This window comes from Daucus carota, chromosome 2 (assembly GCF_001625215.2).
Source record: "Daucus carota subsp. sativus chromosome 2, DH1 v3.0, whole genome shotgun sequence".
In the NCBI taxonomy this organism is placed as follows: domain Eukaryota; kingdom Viridiplantae; phylum Streptophyta; class Magnoliopsida; order Apiales; family Apiaceae; genus Daucus; species Daucus carota.
The window spans coordinates 52,659,810-52,682,645 of record NC_030382.2 but is presented as its reverse complement, the minus strand read 5'-3'; the positions used below and the strand labels follow the sequence as shown (position 1 = coordinate 52,682,645).

Below are 22,836 nucleotides of genomic sequence, written 5' to 3'. Positions count from 1 at the left end.
CAAGTTCTAAAAAAGAAACCAAAGTCACGTTGATTCATGTAATTCTTTACATTTTAATTTAATGTTGTCAGTAAGGAAGCAGCCTGAGTGGATGTTCTTCGTTTGCCCTCATGGGTTTTAGTAATATGTGTTCTGCGGTTCCATCTACTGTATTTTTGTCACTGTGCATCATGCATGACAGCTTCGAATTTCACAACTGGTGTTTGAATATCTATCATAATTCATAAACTGTAACCTAATATTACATAATCGAATAATTATGATCGGGACACGACCGAATTTTTAGTTACAGAAGTGTAAAATGTGATCAGCAATCAAAAGTCAGAAATAAGTTAAATATATGTAAAATTTAGTAAGAATAAAGAAATAATAACCAAAAATTTATAAATAGGTATATCAAATAGCAACTACTGCTACAGTACTTAATTTATGTATATAGGATACTGCACATGCCGACAAAGGGATGTGAAGTTGGGTAATATATAGATGATGGAAGCATCAATCTTGGGTTTTAGTCAGTCTAGTTGTTCAACTAGTTTGTAATTTATATGCCTCCCTCAACATGCTTCAATGTCACCCAACGTGACCCTGCATCTTTAGAATTCTGTGATCTATTATCCATACACTAATATAAATTTTATGATATTTTATTCGAATTGAGATGAGAAACCGATTATTAAAATATATGATTGAAATATAATATTATGTGTATGGTTGAAAGTTGGAATATATTTGAGTTGAATATTTTTTGATAATAGATTTTAACCATTTTTAACAGATTTAATATTACTTTAATTAATACTTATATATATTTTGAATCATTTATATAATTATATAAATGATAAAAAACAATAATGAATTTGATTTCGTATACTGTGTAACCTACTGTATGTTCACCTCTTTTTGAATATGAAGTCTAGATATGGATTTTGAAAAAACAAAAATTATTTAAGAAAATCTAAACCTATATACAATATAGCTTTTCAGGTAAAGAGAATATAGTGCATATTATCTCTAACAAAATAACAGCCAAAATTTTATTTCCTAGAACAGGATTATTACTTAACTTTTTTCAAACGCAAATCACTTGCGTATTTGGACTTTCTTTAGTTTGTGGTCTCACTTTGATTATGAAAAAAAGCTGTCATTTGGACGGAAAAAAATATATTATCTTTAACAAGAAAAGCTAAATTAAACCATCTAAATATTTGATAAAATATTTTTTAATAGAATCATCTCCGTCCCTGTTTGAGTTTAGGCCATAGAAGGAAAAGCTTATGCAGCATTACAAATATATGGGCTTTACTTGAAGTTCTTGCACGAGTCCATGAACAAGTGAAGACATCAATTTAGAAGCCCGCAAACTAATTCATGTAGTCCATTATTATCTTGCCTCGCCCGACTCATAGTTTAATCTTGATCCAGTACTTATATTTGTCAATCCTCACATAGACCCCGGCCCATAGATCACTACCGTCCCCTGTTTGATCATTAAAATTTCACCATAACACTATATAGTATATACCATTAAATTTAAAATATAGTAGAAACATAAATTAGAAAAAAATTGTATGAACTTCATATTTAAATTGGAGTTCTCATCTAATATAATACAATTTAATAATTTTAATTTTATTATTCTAATATGTTTTCGAACACTGAAAATATTAATCAATAAATATAATAATTATTTTATAATTCAAGGACTGCGTTTTATAATATAATCAATAAATATAAAGAAACATATATATGATTAATTAATAATCATACTTAAAATATTTTTAACTAATAAATTATATTGATAATAAATTATATTATTTATAATAAATTAAAAAAATTATAGCCTTTATTCCAAAATTCCAACCAATTAAATATGCACTCGATAATTAATATAAATCCAAAACAATATCAACCGAGCGCGGCAGCAACAACACCTTGAATATAGCAGTATGCATCACTTTGAAGCTTGAATCAATATGTACAGAAAATACATACACACAACTCATACAAGATTCTTACATGTATTTACAACACCCCCAATTAATTTCTTGAAAAACACTGAAGAAATCTTGGCAACTAAGCTTGCACCCATTTTAAAATCTTGCTCAGATAATCCAACCCACTGTGATTTTCTACAAGGCCAACAAGTTCATTCACAAATTGTTGTAAATGGGATTAAGGGTCTTCTTGGTACAAGAATCTTGGGTATGTACATTCTATGCGGTAAGTATTTTGATGCTAAAAGTTTGTTTTTTCAGCTTGATTTGTCGTATGCTTCACCTTGGAATTGGATAATTAGAGGGTTTACTATGATGGGTTGTTTTGATTTTGCCTTGGTAGTTTATTTTAAGATGTTGAGTTATGGTACTTTACCTGATAAGTATAGTTTCCCTTATGTGATTAAGGCTTGTAGTGGTTTGCATGCTGTGAAATTGGGGAAATTGGTTCATGATATGGTTAGGTTGAGGGGGTTTGAGCTAGATGTTTATGTGAGTAGTTCTTTGATTAAGTTGTATGCGGAGAATGGTTGTATTTTGGATGCGCGTTGTCTGTTTGATAAGTTGCCGGTGAAAGATAGCGTTTTGTGGAATGTGATGCTTCATGGGTATGTGAGGTATAGAGATTCGGGGAATGTTGTTGGTTTGTTTAGGGAAATGAGGTACAGTGATGTAGGACCTAATTCGGTGACATATGCTTGTGTTTTGTCGGTTTGTGCCTCGGAGATGATGATTGAACTTGGGAGTCAGATTCATGGGGTTGTTGTTAGATGTGGGTTGGAGATGGATTCACCTGTGGCTAACACATTGATTGCTTTGTATTCTAAATCATGTTGGTTGTCTGATGCACGTGAGTTGTTTGACACAATACCGGAAATTGATTTGGTGAGTTGGAATGGGATGATTGGAGGGTATGTGTTGAATGGGTATATGCTTGAGGCTCTGGATTTGTTTCGTAAGATGGTTTCTGCTTGTGTCAAACCTGACCCAATCACATTTGCAAGTTTCCTCCCATTAGTTTCTGAAACATCAAGTTTAAATCAAGGTAAAGAAATTCACTGTTATATAGTAAGACATGGTGTGCTTACGGATGTGTTTCTGAAGAATGCACTTATTGATATGTACTTCAAATGTAGACAAGTAGAGATGGCAAAATGTGTTTTTAGTTGTAACTCTGCAGTAGATATTGTCATTTACTCGGCCATGATTTCTGGATATGTGATGAATGAAATGAATGTTGATGCAATAGCTGTTTTCCGGTCACTTATTCATGAGAAAATGAAGCCAAATGTGGTAACTCTGGCAAGTCTTTTGCCAGCTTGTGCTGGTTTGGCTGCTATTAGTTTGGGGAAGGAATTGCATGGTAATATCCTTAAACATGGGCTGGAGGGAAGTTTTCACATAGGTAGTGCAATAACCGATATGTATGCAAAATGTGGAAGATTAGATCTTGCTCGCCAATTTTTTTTTAGGATGTCCGAAAGGGATGCTGTTTGCTGGAACTCGATAATTACAAGCTGTTCACAAAATGGAAATCCAGTAGAGGCCATTGATCTTTTTCGTAGAATGGGTGCTGAAGATGTTAATTATGATGGTATATCCATATCGGCCGCTCTTTCTGCATGTTCAAGTTTATCAGCACTTCACCATGGCAAGGAGATTCATGGTTTTATGATAAGAGGTGTGTTCAGCTTGGATATTTTGGCTGAGAGTGCCCTGATAGATATGTATGCTAAATGTGGAAACTTGAGATTAGCACGCTGTGTATTTGATATGATGCAAGAAAAGAATGAAGTTTCATGGAGTAGTATTATTGCTGCTTATGGAAGTCATGGTTGTCTGAAGGAAGCTCTTGCTCTTTTTCATGAAATGAAACAAATGGGATTCCAGCCTGATCATGTCACTTTTCTTGCCATAATATCTGCTTGTGGCCATGCTGGTTGTGTTGAAGAAGGAAAGCACTACTTCAAGTGCATGGAGGAAGATCATAAAATTGCTGCTCGGATGGAGCATTATGCATGTATGATTGATTTGTTTGCACGGGCTGGTCGTCTAGAAGAAGCATATGAATTCATAAAGTGCATGCCTTTTGATCCAGACGCAGGTGTTTGGGGGACATTGCTTGGGGCTTGCCGGGTCCATGGCAATGTTGACCTTGCGGAATTGGCTGCTGGAAATCTGTTCAACTTAGACCCACAAAATTCTGGCTATTACGTACTACTAGCAAATGCACAGGCTGGTGCTGGGAAATGGGAAGGGGTTCTTAAAACAAGAAGCATGATGAAAGAAAGAGGAGTACAAAAAATACCAGGTTATAGCTGGATTGAAGTAAACAATTACAACCACATGTTTGTTGCAGCAGACACTAGCCATTCTTACGCTGCTGAGATCTATTCAATACTGAATCATCTTCTTCTGGAACTGAGAAAAGAGGGATATGTTCCTCAGCCTTACCTACCACTGCACATGGAATCCAGTGAACTAACTTACTTGCGTAATGATATATGAGCAATTGATATTTATCTTGGTGGCAAATAGTGCTCGCCTGTCAGCCATTGTGGGTGGAGAAACCTCAAATATGGTAATAATTAGCCCCCTAACTTATACTATGTTGTTTTATAATGTGGTTTTGTTGAGTCTTAAGTATGCATTATTCCATGGATCCTCAATCAACATTATCGACATAAAACTACAAGATGTTTGCATTTGCCGCACATACATTATTTCTGCTTGTTTAGAGAAATGAGATCACAAAAATGGGCGTAGACTGATTTACTATAAACTATATATTAGTTCTGTTGCAGTAAATGGGATTTTAGATTTTACAGAAATTTTCATTCCAACAACTGTATGGATGTTGTCTAAAGTTTGAATCCCATATTTGCTATGTAGTTATTCCTCACCTTTCCTCTTTACTTACTGTTTAAATTACGTGTTCTGAGAAAATGAAACATGACCTTTATTAGATATAAAGTGCTCGTAACCTTGAAAAGTATTTATAAATCTTAAGCGATGGTGTGAAGGCGGGGAGAAAGAAACCGCAAAGAGAACCCTTCACTGTTCACACCACACACACACACAACTGATGTTCTGAGATATATTGACCTTTTCTGCTGGGTTGTAAATTGAAGTACTTTTAGGTGGATTCGTTTGTTCATATACCCCGTATCATTTTCTGCTAAAGTTATGACATACTGAATATGTTGCAATATTGATGGTCTTGACTCTTTCCGTCTTCCCCTTATCTTTTCTTCATGTTGATGGAAACAATGTGTTGTTGTGTACAAGTAATATAATAGTAGATTAATACATATAATATGACAGTGGAAGAATGACTCTTGTGCTTTATTTAGTGTTGTGGTTTGGTGGGGGAGTGTAATGAAATGAAGTTTAATGGAAATAATGGAGGTAAGGGAAGATTTTGAAAAGATGAGTAAGTGCAAATTTTGTATGATGAGAAGAAAATGGGTATATGATGGAGAACGGAGCATTCTTATATTCTTATAAAGGAGGTTCCTGATAGGGTGACATGACAGCTCTCAGAACTCCTTTTAATTTTTCTGTTTTTTTAGCACTTCTGCGTTTTGCTCATTTTCCCTTGTATTTAAAACAAATTAACTCTTTAATTTCTCAAGCTTAGTAATTATCATCCGTTATGGATTTTTTGATTTCCATTTGGTTTAAAGCCTCAGTACTCAAACTCTCCGCTTATTCACCTTTTCATTGGAATCATATTCTCCTCTTTCTTTCATTAAACAAATAAATAGATATCATTACAGATTTGAGTGAATCGAAGAAGAAGTGCAATTGATTAGTTTGTCTGTGCTAGGAATGGAGAAAGTCAGAAGAGCATCTCAAGCTGGTTCTTGGTGCTATGATAATCGCAGGTCATTGTTTATCATCTATGAAATATTAAGTCTTGTAATTTGATTTTTTATATGCTAATTGAACGTGTTTAAGTTAGGTTTTTGGAATGATTATGAGTTTAGATTGGCAGCGTTACATAAAATCACTCACACTATGCTCAGAACCATGTTGTTTGTTTTCTATTTTTAATTTTAACTTGGGGAACTTCTTTGTTAGATTGGGTTTCTTTTGGGGTTTGCTTATGCCATGATCATTATGTGAAACTGGCATTTTATCTGGTATTCAAATTTTTTGGTTGTGTTATTTAATGTTTGTTGATTAGTCATTTTTCCATGTTATTCAGATCACAATGACAATGTAGGAGACATAAGTACCATTGAATCCCTGAGATATGACCTCAGTACTATTTAAGCAGCTACAGATAGTTTTCCAGATAGTAATAGATTTGGAGAAGGTGGATTTGGATCCTCTTACAAAGTAAGAGCAGATTTCTGTTGGAATATGCTTCTGTTTTGTTGGAGCAGATTTATGCAGTCAGCCAAAGCTACTTTCTGTAAATTCTTCGCTTCCACTATTATTATTTCTATTTTCAATGCTAAAAACTATAGGGTGCATCCGAAAAAGGTCAAGCAATAGCTGTGAAGAGACTTTCTAGAGGTTCAGATCATGGTCAACAAGAATTCATTAACGAGGTCATATAAGTGGCCAAACTGTAACACATAAATTTTGTTAAGACTTGTTGAATTCTGCTTTTAAGGAAGTGAAAGAGTTCTCATATATGAGTTTACCTAATGCAAGTCTGTACCGCTTCATATCTGGTATGAAAATTATGGATGGTCCATTTCAAGAGTTATACTATATGATTTAGGTATTCTTGCTTTTATTTCATTGCCTAAAGCTTATGAATGCTCAAATGTCGGTAAGTAATAGTTATATATGGTTGTGGATATTGCAGATATGGTGAAACGTTATCTTATCAGTGATATAGGAAGATATAATCAGCTAACTGAAAGAAGCAGTTATATTGTAGCATTAGCGGAAAAGGGAAGAAACCACAGAATGGGATCTTGGGAGAATAGTGTTGAAATAATCACAGGTCACAGTCCAGTCACAGACACACTAACATTAACATTAATCTACCTATCTAAACAGAGTTTGTTCAGAGTCTATCACTTTCTTTCAAACTTAACCACTTTCTCATTGTAGGTCAGGGCCCGTATTTGTATCTGTATCTGTCAACTCACTCCCCACTTTCATTCAATGTTTCCCATCTTATACTAAAAACCAATCCCCTGTTTTTCATTTCTCTGCTAATCTGCAACTTCTCTACACTGTCGGTGTGTTCATTTTTATTTTTCACTTTCCTTTTATTCTCTTTTTCTATCAACTCTGCTTATCTTTATTCCATTTTCAGGACCAGGATCCACAACTCAGATCAGCTGGGCTATTTAAAGGTACTGTACCGATGTTCCTTTCTTATGTGTTTTGTTCTTTGTTATGTACACTTCTGTGTGTTTGATTAGTAGAGCAGATCATTTGTGAGGATATGTTGCCAAGTTCATTAATATTTTTTAAGCACTATGTATCTACTTAGCAATACAAGCAGTTTATTCGGCATAATGGGTTGTAGAATTGAATCAGTTTTACTCGCGGGTTTTGTGTTTCTTGAATGGACTCTTGCTTCTGTGCTGATTTTTAATTGTAGGTTTGGACGATAGTAGGTTTTACAAGAATTTTCCACTTCCTATATGTTCGTTGCCTATTGATTGTATTCGTAATAGGTTTAGATTAATTAATCACTCATTTATGGGACTACGGATTATTCATCCTGTGATCTAAAAGCTAGCAATATTCTACTAGATGCATGTATGAATCCTAAAATTGCTGGCAAGACATTTTGACTTGGATGAAACTCGAGCAATGACAAATAAAATTGTGGGAACATAGTAAGTTTTCTTACCATTGTTTGCACCAGTAGTAGGCTAAAGCAGAATGGCCGCATATAGTAATGCCAGAAATTATTTAGTTTTCTGAAAATTGAGTTCTGTAAACAGTATCTTCCTGTAAATTGCAGTGGGAATATGGCACCGAAATATGCAATGTATGGCAAGTTCTCGGTTAAGTCTGATGTGTTTAGTTTTGGCGTATTAGTTTTGATAATACTTGGTGGTAGTTTGAACTATTAATTTCTTCAATGGTCACTATGTTCTGTATTACTTAAGTACTTGATGCATAACTGATAACACTAAATGTGAAAGAAGAAGCTGGAAGTTGGTCAGTAAATTGATCGCCTGGAAGGACTAAAACTGAAGGGAATATGTAAAGGAAGAGGAGAGACATAGTAGATGTGATAGAGTCAGTGATCGAAGAGTTGGAAGAAAAGTGAGAGAAAGTATACATAAGTATACCAGTATTTAGCCAACACAGTGCGTTTAGTTACTTCAGTTCGTACACGTGATATGGTATTTTTATCCAATGCAATGGTTTTCAACAGATTTATAACTAATTATATAACCTGTAAACACATATATTTGGTTTATTAGTATATGCATATGTTTAAGCAGTTGTTGCATTATATCCTTTTACATGACAGATAAATCAGCTACTTTACTTCTCTGGATTCTCCTTGTAATAGCATTACTCATTAAATCATTGTTATGGAAGCATGTTGATCAAGGCGAGGGGTCACCTTGCTAGCTTTGTAAGTTGCATTATCTTAAATTCCAAATATATTTGACTACATTCAAGCATCATTTCGAATTTAAATTCTGTTCGTTTGCTTTCTTTTGAAGTTTGTTCCGAAACAACTGTTTGATTTGTTTTGTTTGATTTTTTTTCTTATTTCAAAAATTATACGAGAAGTCATCCTCATCTACTCAAAAAGAAAACTAACTTAATTGAAATATAGCTAAATATTCGATTCACTCTTACACTCTTTATGACTAAGAATATTTTCTTATATTCCAACAAACACAAAATAAAAGTTTTCAGAAATTATAAGTTATATAATCTTTTTAAAATATTTATTTTTTATAATTTTCTCACTCGCGCGAAGCGCGTTTTTTTCACTAGTTTCTTCTTAAAATAAGGGAAACTTGTTGTTGACTTAATAGTTGATACGACTTTCTCAGGTCATATTAACCATTGATGACAGATTAGATCAAGTTAATTAATTCAATGCATTTAAAATGTGAAATATATAAGTGCTATGGTCTGTGGCTATACTTATAGTGGAATAATGTTTGCTTGTGAGATACTTTGTTCAGTATTTACCAGATTTGATGATCAGGTGTTAAAGTTGCCTTCAGCTGGAATAGAGGCTAGAATATTCACAGCAATAATGTTAAACTTATGAGATCCAGTGATGTTATTGAGGTAGAATCAGAAGATGTTCTGAACAAATCTGGGGGCCCTATTTTTCAAAACCGAGCCAGCTAGCCAACAGCACCAACTTGCTTCGAGCAGACTTGCTCCAAGGGGGCCAGAGCCAACAAATATTAATGTATTTTTGGAGCAGGTGTACAAGTATTGGCCAGTCAGAGCCATTGAAATTGAGCTGCTTCGTCATCACACTGTTGCGTGTCTGGATCTGAAGTCTGAACCGGGGAGGAGTTTTTGCATTTGTTTACAGCTGTAACTTTTACTGTGAGTGTGGCTTTTTCCTGCCGGCTTACTGCACCGTGAATCGTCAAAGTGTATCAGAATATGCTTTAGCTTTACCGGAAATGCAAAAGGGATGTACAAGTTTGGCACTAGACTATGAATTCGCAGCTTCGTCAAAGAAATGAATTCAAGGCAAATTATACGAGGAGCTATACATTCACAGAAGTGAAAGGGTAAAAGTTGGAGTCGAGACTATGAACATAAGTTTATAGACCAGCAGCAGGCTTGCTTTATCAACCTCCAGAATTATGCTTAGAATTTTCACGACTAATATCCATAATCTTTTTCTTAACCGTCCATAAGAGCTTGTAATGCTATGACATGATGTTATAAGCTGCATTCTATTGTCTCTCAAAGGATAAGCTGATATTACTAAATAGGAAAATATTGTCCAGTTCTTAATGACCTCTCAATCTGTTAGACAATCCAGGATCCTTAATGAGCTAATTGTATTGATAAATCTATAGTCCTCTCTCTCCCTCTCTCTTAAATTATGTTCCTCGTTTAATATATCCATGATTTAGAACAGATAGCTATTCATAATGTTCGTATATTTCGGACATCTTCTTCAATAAAATGTCCCTAAACCTTCCACGGACCTTACTTATTGAGTGAGATCTATCATGTATAGTTCATTTTGTTTGTTATTCAGAGCGTATATATGCAATTTTTTATGTTATGATCTTGAAAAGAATTCGTAGATTTCTTATATTCTTATTTTACAGAAAGAATTTTGTCCTAAATCTTAACTGATTACGGTATTCATCCGTTTATAGAAATAATCTTGTGTAACACTTTTGTTGCGTGAAGTTAGCAGAAGAGGCTGTTTGAAAGAAGTTTTTACAGTTTTGATGTACAATAGATTGTCAAGTTTGGAGGATTTAATGACGACACCCTACTTGCTTATCTAATTCAAACATCCATCTTCTAGCCATCTTACAATAACCGATTCCAGCCAGTGTATTGCATCACTTTCATATCGCAGTGATATGGGCATATTCTACATTCGGTTTGCTTATTAGTCAATCGACTACTTGACTACGATTAATTTATCATTTCAAAATTTATTTTGATTTTTTAAGTTATCTATCTACTTTCCGGTTTGTAAAATAGATGGATATCGGTTCCTTCTCATTAATAGACTCAGTGATATTTTTAAAGAGTGCCGTTTATTCAATAAACTTTTACTCATGTTTTAGATAAAATCATTAAAATTTATTATATTCATGTAATATTATTTTATTTAAAAAAAGTGATGAATATATTATATATCTTATATTAATAAATATAAACTCATACGCATATAAATTGCTTTTATTAAAAAAAATTATAAGATATGTAAGCAATCTAGATTTATATTAATTAGTCTTCAGACTTGTGTTTTTGTTGAAAAGATATTTTATATGTGCGTATCTTCCTTGTAGTAATGCCACATAATATTTCATATTAGATCTATTTTTTGTTTTCATATTTATAATCATTTGTTTTAATTATAAACCCGTGAATAGGATTTACAATAAAAAATATTAGAGGTTTGCGTCTGTGTACGACTGTGTTGTATTCGGTATTTTGTTCGGTTGCACAGCCAATAAAATCTGCCGAGTAGATACTGAGGTGATGGAAACCTAATATTTTCTGTTTGGTTGGCTGGAAACTTGCTTTATTCTACAATAATTAGCCATTAGGAAAAGGGGAACTTATCTTGTTCTTCATCACTCGTGTCTTTATTCCGGTCCTATTCTATCTGTCTTGGGATATTCGGTATGTTTTATAGTACTCTATTTCATAATAATTCATACAAGATAGGAATAAGTATTTTCTTGGAGTATTTGTTTTTCCTTACAAGAAAATTTGCGAACTTCGTCTGATTGGCTTTTTCATCAAAAATTTCTGTTCGGCGGAATTTTTACCCGGACTCTACTATAGATCTTCGATATTTCGATCAGAAATATAGTAAGAACTAAAAATTTATGACGACGGATTATTAAGTGATGTGCATCGACAGATTATCTGTAGAAAGTATCAATAATTGATCTCTAATTTTATACTCCATTCACTATAATTAGCCAAGGAGGTTGCTTCTAATATAGTTCAGGAGTAGCACTCCCGTATCAAAGTTGTATATATGTCTCACATTTTATAGTTGTGAGCGCTTATCCAGCCTTTCGTAATCAACATAATTGCGAGCAGCTTAAGTTGACAGTGCAATTAAAATTTTAATTTCCACAAAGAAACAAAAAATGGACGTGTGTGGTTATAGACTGATTGAGAGCAACGTAATATCATGAGGAATAGACATTTCAACAAATGTGGTCCAACATTTGTCTATTTTGTTTAGACATTATTATTTTATATAAAGGAAGAATATTACAAAATGCTACAGCGTATTTTAGAATTTTCTTTGGTCCGTCGACAATTACAATGGTGTGGAACCGGTAGGGAACAGATTTCATTATTTAAATTATATGTAATGAATCATGAGGTGCATAGTTTTGGACCGTTATATAGCAAAGTGCCACTAGTACTGTTGTAGCATAATTTTCTTGCAAACACCTGCTTATTTTAACATAATAGTTTTGATTAAAAGTAAATACATGTGTAATATATTCTCTTGTCAAAGAAAAACAACTAAATATATATTCTGAGACCCATCCATGCAAACAGTTTCTGAATCTGGAACTGAGACTGACACTAATATGAATATTGTAGGAATGAGTTGTAAACCCTTTCTAAAATATCAATCTTATCACCTCATGGTCCTAGCTACAAATATATGGTCATTCGATACTTCCAACGGAACCCAGGTTACTGTCTGAGGCAAACATGATTTTGATCGGACCTTATCCTTATCCTTGTGCAGAATCTTATTTTCATGTGGCAATTAACAACCTTGGACCTAGCTAGAGCGATCGAGGGAGCTTTTTATGATTCTATCAAAATCGTCAAATCGAGATTTTGATTTTACGATAATTCATTTGTGTTAAGTAGCCATAAATGTTTTCTTCGTTTCGGCATCCTCGAGCTTTAGCTTGAGCAACTTTAACCTCCTCTAAATACAACCACACAAGCGGTGAACCAAACGGGTTGGTCTCGCGTGAGCCACCGTACTCCTCAAAGGCGACACGAAGGCGTCCGACAACGCCTTGGAGGCTGCTCCACGCCTCCTTGAGCGGACAAGAACATGCGACCGAGGAATAAGCTTGTCCATAATACTCACAACTCATCTTATGAACTTTGGTTCCACCGAACTGGTCCAGGTACTTGAGAAATCCAAGCACATGGGACCCGCTGCACCGACGCACAGACAAAGGAGGCTGGCCGCGGCCTTGGCTGTAATTCTTCAAGTAGTGTAGGAATTTGTTCCAGTCCTGGCATTTATAAATCTCGTAGCGGTTGTTGCACGGTGGTGATGCTGAGAGCGATAGGTAATAATTGTTGGGAGTAGTGTAGTTGGTCTTTTTCGCTGTGGTGGTGGCGGAGTTGCGACGGTTGGCGGCTGCTGAAGCAGCAGCAACGGCAGCTGACATTCTTTTGACGACAAGAGAGATGGATATTTTTCTTAGCTATGCTTTGGGAGATAAAAATGAGACAATGAGAGGGAGGAATTTTTGGTAGCTGCTTGTGAAAAGTTAAGAGTGTGAAATATAAAATATGTACATGTGGGTGGTATATATAGACGAAGTTGTTTAATGTATTTGTTAGCGGGGTTTAGACCTGGCCGTTCTTATCGTATCATGTATTTTTTGTGTCGTGTACCTGGTATCAGAAACAACACGTCACGTAATATTTTTTGTGTCGTGTATTTGGTGTCAACAAAAACACAATATGCAATAAATTCGTGTATCTGAAATCTAAATACGAACACAACACGAACGAAATAACACGACATGACAAGAAGTACACGAAATTTTTGTGTGTTTAAAATTACACGACACAAATTGAACACGAAAAATACACGAAATATGCAGGAAAAGTACACGAAATATGCACGAAATGAAAGATACAATAACTAAATGTACACAAAACGAAAAATAGAATACGAAATTACATTTTAATATTTTAAAAATTGATATTTAATTAAATTTTATATAGTATGATATTATATCTTTGTTATTTATAAAAACTATTATTATAATAAAATTACATATGATAAATCATGTTATTACTATTTATTATTAATTATCTATCATCATAATTAATTAATTGTATCATGTACTCGATAAGTAAGCCCAAAACCGACATGAAATTAACTCGTATATTTTTGTGTATGCATATTTTCGTGTCGTGTAACAAATACATAAACACAAATACGACATTTTCATGTTGTTTTCATGCCGTTCAACCGTGTCGTGTACAATATCGTCGGTCAAACAAGGTTACGTGTGATATTGTTTGGTGTCTTAAAGAAAGCTGTGGGTGTCGTGATCTAAATTCTGCGTCACAAGTCACGTGTGATATTGTTTGGTGTCTTAAAGAAAGCTGTGGGTGTCGTGATCTAAATTCTGCGTCACAAGTCACAATATTATGGAGGAGTTTGGTCTAGTCAAATAAATTGGGAACTCAAATCATATTTTATATTTGCATTAGTTATTTTTGTGACATAGAATGATAACACAAATTTCAGTTGAAAAATAAATTATCTTTTATATTCTTCTTGTTGTATTCATTATCATATACTTAGTTATTCTCGTATTCTTTAATTTCATTCTGATTTTTATTTAAAATTGAATATTCATTGCTAACGACTTAAGAAACAAAGATATTTTAAATCGAGGAAATGAAGATGAAGACAAGAATGGAATGGACAATATTTTAATTATTTTCGAGGATAAATAAATATTTTATCATATCAAAGCAAAATTGATGTTTCTCATCATTATAATTAAGCTTTATTCAATAATTCAATTTTATTAATTGCTGATTACATATTATTGTTATTATTTAAGTAACTAAAAAAATTAAATATGATAAGTAAAAATATTCAAATAATAAAATCATTATTTTATATAAATCAACATAGTCGTACTGTCGTTCGTCTCAAATTTGAATCATTATTTAGCTCACTCATAATTTTGGATAAATATGCCCAAGTTCAGATCTATAGATTGGTTTGCTTTAAGAATAATCTTTACATTTCATTGCTATTCTGAGACTTTTTATTTTGATGCTCAGCTTATGTGCAGTTGGAGAGTGTTATGCGAGATGAGATTGTAATGTGTGTTTTTATGGAGTACTATAGATACAATCATATCTATTTTATCTTGCTATATGTAAGATCTGTGATTTTTATTAATGTATACCACAGTTGAAGAAATTAAGGTGTTAAACTTGCCTTTAAATGGAACCAAGGCTGAGATATCCACAGCAACAATGTTTCCTTCTAAGACCAAGTGATTTTATTCGGGTGAAATCGGAGATCTTATTTACGAATTACAACTTCCAGCTTCCGCGGACCTTACTCTAAAACTACGATACGAGTGAGATATATCATGCATGCTCAAGCCTGTTTGATATTCTGACTGGTGTATGTAGTTTTATCTGCTCCCTCCGTCTCTAAAAATATTGTCATTGAAATATTGACACTATTTATAACACGAGACAAATTACTAATTTACGTTTAATCTATAAGATAAAATATAGTCATGAGTGATTTTGTTGGGTTCGTATTTATGAGTACTTTAATACGGTGAAGTTTTTATATTTAATACTAATATAAAATCAATGATATTAATGATCAAAAGTGTGTATTGGCAAACGTGATAAAGACAAACAAGAAAAGTATTTAGAGACGGGGGAGTACTAATTATAAGCTCTACAATTGATATCTTTATTTAGAGTAAATGTCACTTTGCATCCATTATGTTTTGGACTTTTTGCAGACCGATACTCTTCTATTAAATCTTGCATTTCACACCCGCTATCTTTTTTGAAGCGTCGAAATGCACTTAAATCATAACGGCCGTCTAAATCTATCGTTAAGATCAGTAGATACAAGGACAAAGCAGTAATTGAAGAGGTTATTGAACAGCTCTTCATGTACACTCATATATACGCCACATATAATAATATTTTATCGTATTTGAGATAATAATAATATTACTAAATAGATTTTATTAATTATATATTTTATTTTAATTGTGTTATACAAAAAAATAAATTTTTAATTAATATTAATTTATTTACAACCCTTTTCTTGTATAAAAACTTCATTTGATTAAATTCGGGAAATAATTATTATTTAAAAATGTAATTGTTAGCATTTGGAAATAACATAATTTTGAATATAGCTTTCTTATAAATTCAGTCAAATAAACAGTTTATTCATAAATAAATTTCTTACAAATTCAGTCAAATAAACATTTTATATAAATATATATTATATTCTAATTAATTAAAATAATATTATTATTTTAATTTATGAAAATAGTATAATATATATATTATCTAAAATATACTGAAACTGCAAGACATTTTGTTTTAATGGTATTAGTTACAATGATTAGCTATATTTGAAAAATAGTTATTATTTTTATTTTTAAATTTCAACAGCTATCTTTACGAAAATGATTGTTAATGAATTATTAATAAAAAATTAATTATATTATTTAATACAAGTGAAAATAAAATAAATAATTATATTTAAAGATATAGTTGTAATATTTTAAATATTAGAATAATTAGTTAACAAACACTAGTTTTATATACTATAAAACATTAAACTTTTTTTTTATATTAGTAATTTTATAAATATATAATGTATATTAAAATAGTTATTTTTTTGATAAAATATTCTATGCAAAATAGAACCCACGGCTTTTGCAAATAAAAACCACCCATATTAACATCACTAATTCACTACTGCACTGGAGCGAAGCATGGTTTGGTGGTGTAACATAAAAGGGGAAAATGAAGGGTAGCTGGCGTAATTACATCATTGTCCTTGCTTGCGTTAGTTAAAATTAACGGCGATTTTAAACGGCTGTTAGCATTTAAGTGCATTTCGACACGTCAAAAAAGATAACGGGTGTGAAATGCAAGATTTAATAGAAGGGGACCGGTCTGCAAAAAGTCCAAAATATAATGGGTGCAAAGTGTCATTTACTCCTTTATTTAACATAAACAAGTGGAGTGTCTTACCATTTACCTTGATCATCCATAGATACAAACAATCTTGTGTAACACTTTAGTTGCGTCAAGTTAACAAAAAGAGGAGGTTTGAGAGAAGTTTATACAGTTCATGGTGTACAATCTGTTGTCAGGTTAAGAGAAAATGATGACATCCTACTTGTAACTGATAGTACTCCCTCTGTCCCAGTCAATTGTATACGTTTCTTTTTCACTGCTCGACACGCTTTTTAAGGTTCTTATAAAACATAGTTCTACAACTTATTTTTAAAATTTTCTTTTTTTGTATAAAAATATAAATGTTATATTTTTATACAAAAAAAGAAAATTTTAAAAATAATTTACAGAACTATACTATATTGAAGCATTAAAGTCCGTGCCGCGCCCCCATCCCCTAATGTATACTATTGACCGGGACGGAGGGAGTATTCAACTAGTCGTACATTGCATCACTTTCATATCGTAGTGATGTGTACATATTCTACATTTTGGATTTTGGTTCCCTATTTGACAATTAATCGACTAAAATAATTACTGCTCCCTCCGTCACAAATTAACTGTCATGTTTGATTTTTTTTGGTCAATTTGACTTAACTTTGACTGAAAAATTTGTATATTAAATAATTGAATAAAATTATGAAAAATATTTCATTGAAAAGATTATCAAATCTAATTTAAAATATATTTTTCAGTTTTGTAAAATTATAAAAGAATAATTTTAAAATTTCAGTTAAAATTGGGTCAAATTGACCAGAAAAAAGTCAAACAGGACATTTAATTTGGGACGGAGGGAGTATTTCATTACTTGGTTAGAGCAAGTCCAATGGTGATGTTAAAATAGATGTAGCTATTTTTATAATTTGAAACCAAAAAGTGATTTTTGATGCTAAAACAGAACTTACGGTCCAATGGTAAGTGTAAAATAGAACCAAACATATCCAAATAAAGCTATATTCTCATTATATAATCTTAAAGTACATAATTATATTTGTCACTATTACTTTATTAATGTATTTTGTCACTTGCATGCTTATGTGACAATTATAGCACCATCTATACTTGTAACTATATTTAGAACCAAGTATAGCATTTTGTTATTTTACATTCAAGTTTAGCATCCCATTGGAGTTTGAGTTTTGTGCTTGGGTGCTTTACAATAGCAGTAGCACCTACTTTAGCACCTCCATTGGATTCGCTCTTACTATTATGTCTACACTGTAATTTATTCAAATTGCAGGCGGTCACCCAGAAATCCATCAAGAGGCTGACTTTATTTGTGTAAAAATTTTATATAACTGGAAAAATAATTTTGAAATGAGCAAAAATATTGCCAGGAGTTCAAATATAAAATATTTCAAATCATAATATAAAAAATTATAGAAGCCGGGTGTTTAATCCCGATAGCGCCAGTCCTGGATGGGATATGATGCCGCTTATGAAAATTAATTATGCGGCATAAGAAAATTATTAGTTACGGTTGTATGTCATATTAAAGGTTACCCTGATCTATTTGGCAGCATGCCGGTATTTAGTTCGGGTCGGTTGTACTAACTAATATATCGGCCAAGTAGATACTCAAGTGATAGAAACCTAATTTTTTCTGTTTGGTTGGCTGGAATCTTACTTTATTCCATGATAATTAGTAGCCATTAGGAAAAGGGAAAGTTTGCTTTTTCAATTTTCATCAGTCATGTTATTATTCTGCTTAGGGGTGATCAGAAAACCGCCCAAACCGCATAAACCGCCCACACCGCACCGAACCGCACCACAAAACGTGGTTTTTAATTTTCGTGGTGCGGTTGCGGTTTGAATTTTTCACAAACCGCGCGGTGTGGTGCGGGTTGCGGTTTAACATATTAGTAGTGCGGTTCAAACCGCACCGCACCACGATATTATAATATATATATATTAGTGATTGTCAAATAAAATTATATTATATACATATATATTATTTATAATTATGTTATATATATTTGTTAAATCTCTTCAAATAATAGTTAAATATTAATTTATCAATCTCGCATTACTATTATACCAAATTTTTATGAAATGATTATATTATTATAATATGTCTCTTTGTATTTAGTGCTCATATTTATTATCATATTTACACTTTTGTTTGTGTTTTTTAGTAGTTGATGTAGTTTTAAAATGATAAATATCATATAAATTTTTTACAAGAAAAGATTTTAATTATTGTACATTTAAATTTTATTTCGAACTTCAACTAAAAATATTTATTCTTAAGCATACAAACCGCACAAACCGCACCACACCGCATTTTTGTGATGCGGTTTACGTGGTTTTTATGCTAACGTGGTGCGGTTGCGGTTTGAGTTTTCAACCAAACCGCATGCGCGGTTTGGTTCGCGGTTTTAGCGAAAAACCGCACCGCCCGCACCGCGATCACCCCTAATTCTGCTTGTATCCAGTCTTAATCCATATGTCTTGGCATATGCGCTATGTTTTTAGTCTACTTTCATCATAATTCACAAAAACCAGAAAAAAGTATATAGTTTTCTTTTTACCTTTCTTCCATATAAAAAGTAAATATTAAATATCTAGATAAATTGAAAATTGATGGTTATTTTATTATACTCAATAATTCAAATAATTTGTATTTTAGTATCTTACGCTAAGTCAATATATTTATATAAAGGAGAAGCGAGGGGCGTCTAGGTGGCGCCTCTCACATCGCTCCGTTCTATTTTTCTAATTTTCTGAAATTTCTGGATGAAAAATATCAAAAATTAGAACTACCTTTTTTAGTTTCGGGTATATTAGAAGCAAGTTTCAGAATCTGATTTTGTTTCAGATTATTTATGGAATATAGTAGCTTGAAAGTTTTAATCTGATTTTGTTTCGGATTATTTAATTATGGGAAATATAGATTATTTATGGAATACAGTAACTTGAAAATTTTATTCTGATTTTGTTCAGATTATTTAATTATGGGAAAGAGTAGCAAACAAGTCTCTTTGCACCTATAAATACCCGTATAGATCGTAGGGTTTTGGATCATCTAAACACAACCTCCTCTCTCAATACCACAAACCTACCTCTTTCTGGTAATAGTTCTCTTACTCGATCTCGATTTTTAAAGGAGAAGCGAGAGGGCGTGTAGGTGGCGCCTCTCACATCGCTCCGTTCTATTTTTCTAATTTTCTGAAATTTTTGGATAAAAAATATCAAAAATTAGAATTATCTTTCTCTTGCTCGATTCTTCTGCAACGATAAGTGAAGGCTGTTTATACAGTATTAAAAAAACAAAGATTGTTGCAAACAAAGGTAGTTATAGACCGTTATATCGGAGTCCACAAATCCAAACACGGAAAAGAATATAGTCTTGACGTGATATTGATGGTTGATATCAACAAAATAAACTATTAGTGATGTATGTTTGTTGGTTATTCTTTTATAATATATGTTTTGTTCATCAGACATGTTTGTTGTCGTTAATTTTTATATGATTTACTTTGTATACGGGAAAAAATTATTCATGCATTATCTGTTTGCTCCGTTCAAGCAAGTTTTAAGAAGGGAGTTATAGACCGCTATCTCACAGATTTAAGTTAGATGTTTTTGTGCACAATCAATTAAAAAAATTGGAGGAAGGTGACAATGCAAGAACATGATTACTTTTCAAAAAAAAATAATTAAGATTCGTCATTCTTTAAATTGTTAATTACGTGTATAAATTTATTTTTCATTTTTTCACCATGAACTATAGTCCAATTTTGCAATTTTATATATTAGTATTGGTATTATATCAAGATTTTTATAATATAAATTTATTTTATTGTACAAATATTAACTTTGAAACATTAATATACTTTTTATAGACAGCCAAAAAATATTTTATTCTATAAATATTAATATTGAATCATTAATATAATTTTTATTGGCCGCCGCAACGCGCGGCTTCTCAACTAGTTGATCTTAAAACAAATGACTGCGGGTAGTATTGATCTCCATTATATGGAGTAATCCACACTATAATTAGTCAAGGAGGTTGCTTCTAATTTCTAAATTAGTTAATCAAGAGTACTACGTTCGTGCCAGAGGCGTGGGTATGTATTACATTATAATTACGAGCTCTTATCAAGCCTTTCGTTGTGAACATAATTACCAACAAGCTTAATTTCACATACAAATAAAATAATAAGTTTCTAGGAAACAAAAAATGGACGTGTGTGGTTATAGACCGATTGAGAGCAACGTATTGTCATGAAGAATGGACAAATTGATAAATAATAGAAGCGTGTGGTCCAACATTTATAACATTGGTTCATTTCTGTTGAAATAATTAATTTTATTTAATTAGAGAAATTGAGAAATAATTCATTTCTGTTCACATTTATAAAGTTGTTGAGCCATGAAAGAACAAGTTCCGATATTGAATTATTTGAAATGAAGTGCAATTTTTGGATTATAATTATTTAAGAAGATATCATTTTATATAAGTATAATTAGATTATACTTTTAATGGAATTATAAAAGAATGCAGATCGTATAAATAAATCAATATTATAATGAAAACTCAAATTTACATACAAATCTATATAATCCTCTAAAAATAGAATCACCAAATAGGGAGTAATTTATCTACAAACAATAAACAACACCGGCATATCTTGTTTGTTAAGAAACACCACTATACATTTTTGTATAATATTCTTTATTGGTAAGTGCCCCTGTTTGAGAGTACTACCGAATCTGCGCAAGTAGTTCCTAGATCCGGTAAGCTGCATCAAGTTTAATATTTGCAGCTGAGTTGCCAAAAAATATTAAAATATAAATATAAATTATGAACTCGATCTCTCATCTAGGGTCCATTCCATGCTTCGAAAGGGAACTATTCATCTTCTGAGAGGAAATTTTGATCGGACCTTGTCATTGTACTTGCACAAAGATGCGGGTTGTACAATTTGTACCGAGATCTCATGCGATTTGCCCATTCTCGAATTTGTGAAGAAAAAGTAACAAACAATATTCTTGGAGCTCTCGGGGCCTGAGCGAGGGGGTGATTCTATCGAAAATCATGAAAGATTTTGATTTGACGAAACCTCATTTCATTTTTAAGGTTTTCAATTTCATCACGTGGCTTAAATTAATTATGTAGCCATATTCTTTTCTTTCATTTCGATCAGCATTTATAACTTAGACCCCGAGCTTTAGCCTGAGAAACTTTAACCTCCTCTAGATACAACCACACCACCGATGAACCAAACGGATTTGTCAGCGGTGAGCCCCCATACTCCTCAAAGGCGACACGGAGGCGTCCGACAACGCTTTGGAGGCTACTCCATGCCTCCTTGAGCGGACAAGAACATGCGACCGAGGAATAAGCTTGCCCATAATACTCGCAGCTCATCTTATGAACTTTGGTTGCACCGAACTGGTCCAGGTACTTGAGAAACCCAAGCACATGGGACCCACTGCACCGACGCACAGACATGGGAGGCTGACCGTGACCATGGTGATAATTCTTCAAGTAGTGCACAAATTTATTCCAATCCTGACGTTTATTAATCTCGTAGCGATTGTGACACGGTGGTGATGGTGAGAACGAGATGTAATAATTATTAGGAGTGTAGTTGGTCTTTTTTGCGGTGGTGGTGGTGGCGGAGTTGCGACGGTAATTGGCGGCTGCTGAGGCAGCAGCAACGGCAGCTGACATTCTCTATGCTTTTGGAAATAAATGAGAGAGGGGTTTACGGAGAGGATTTTTTTGGTATTTGCTTTTGGAAAGTTGAGAATGAAATATAAAATATGTAAATGTAATACAGGGGCTGGTATTTATAGAGAGGGGATTGTTTGTTAATGGTGGGGAAAGTTGTAGTTAGTTTAATAATAAACACGGTTACGTGTGATGCTTGGTGCCCACATAAACAGCTATATTTCACACTAACGGTGACCCAGAGGCTGCCTCTACGCTATTGCTTGACGTTGGCCGAGTGATAGAAACAGTCGTGTTGGTTGGGACAAGAAGCCCCCGGTTATGTTTGACAGTAAGTTTGTTTGGTGCTAAGTGAGTTTAAAAATCATTCGCTTCTGCGTGATAGCTACTAATCACTCTTATCTAAATGACTTGATAGCCAGTTGCTGCATAAACTAAACCATTTTTTATGCGTCCCATGAATAGATTATCTATTATTTTTTTGATAAAAGGAGTAATACTGAT

At 32.9% G+C, this 22,836-nt stretch overlaps 3 protein-coding genes across 41 annotated transcripts; 1 reads left to right on the top strand and 2 right to left on the bottom strand.

Annotated features, from left to right (window-relative positions):
• Positions 1-1,897: 1,897 nt before the first annotated feature.
• Positions 1,898-9,989, top strand: LOC108209855 (pentatricopeptide repeat-containing protein At4g21300). 39 transcript variants are annotated; one of them, XM_064088142.1, is made up of 6 exons: positions 1,898-4,578; positions 5,827-5,884; positions 6,208-6,732; positions 6,820-6,960; positions 7,279-7,318; positions 9,154-9,989. In XM_064088142.1, exon 1 carries the CDS (start codon positions 1,977-1,979, stop codon positions 4,503-4,505), a length of 2,529 nt encoding a protein of 842 aa, XP_063944212.1. In that variant the 5' UTR covers positions 1,898-1,976; the 3' UTR covers positions 4,506-4,578; positions 5,827-5,884; positions 6,208-6,732; positions 6,820-6,960; positions 7,279-7,318; positions 9,154-9,989. The 39 variants fall into 39 exon arrangements, with proteins under 39 accessions (XP_063944212.1, XP_063944196.1, XP_063944201.1 ...); XM_064088126.1 differs by having other exon boundaries at positions 8,458-9,989; XM_064088131.1 differs by having other exon boundaries at positions 7,725-9,989.
• Positions 9,990-12,469: 2,480 nt separating this feature from the next.
• Positions 12,470-13,054, bottom strand: LOC108206677 (protein LIGHT-DEPENDENT SHORT HYPOCOTYLS 5). The gene has a single exon (XM_017377056.2). It carries the CDS (start codon positions 13,052-13,054, stop codon positions 12,470-12,472), a length of 585 nt encoding a protein of 194 aa, XP_017232545.1.
• An 8,744-nt stretch (positions 13,055-21,798) lies between these two features.
• Positions 21,799-22,332, bottom strand: LOC108206544 (protein LIGHT-DEPENDENT SHORT HYPOCOTYLS 6). The gene has a single exon (XM_017376878.2). It carries the CDS (start codon positions 22,330-22,332, stop codon positions 21,799-21,801), a length of 534 nt encoding a protein of 177 aa, XP_017232367.1.
• Positions 22,333-22,836: the final 504 nt, after the last annotated feature.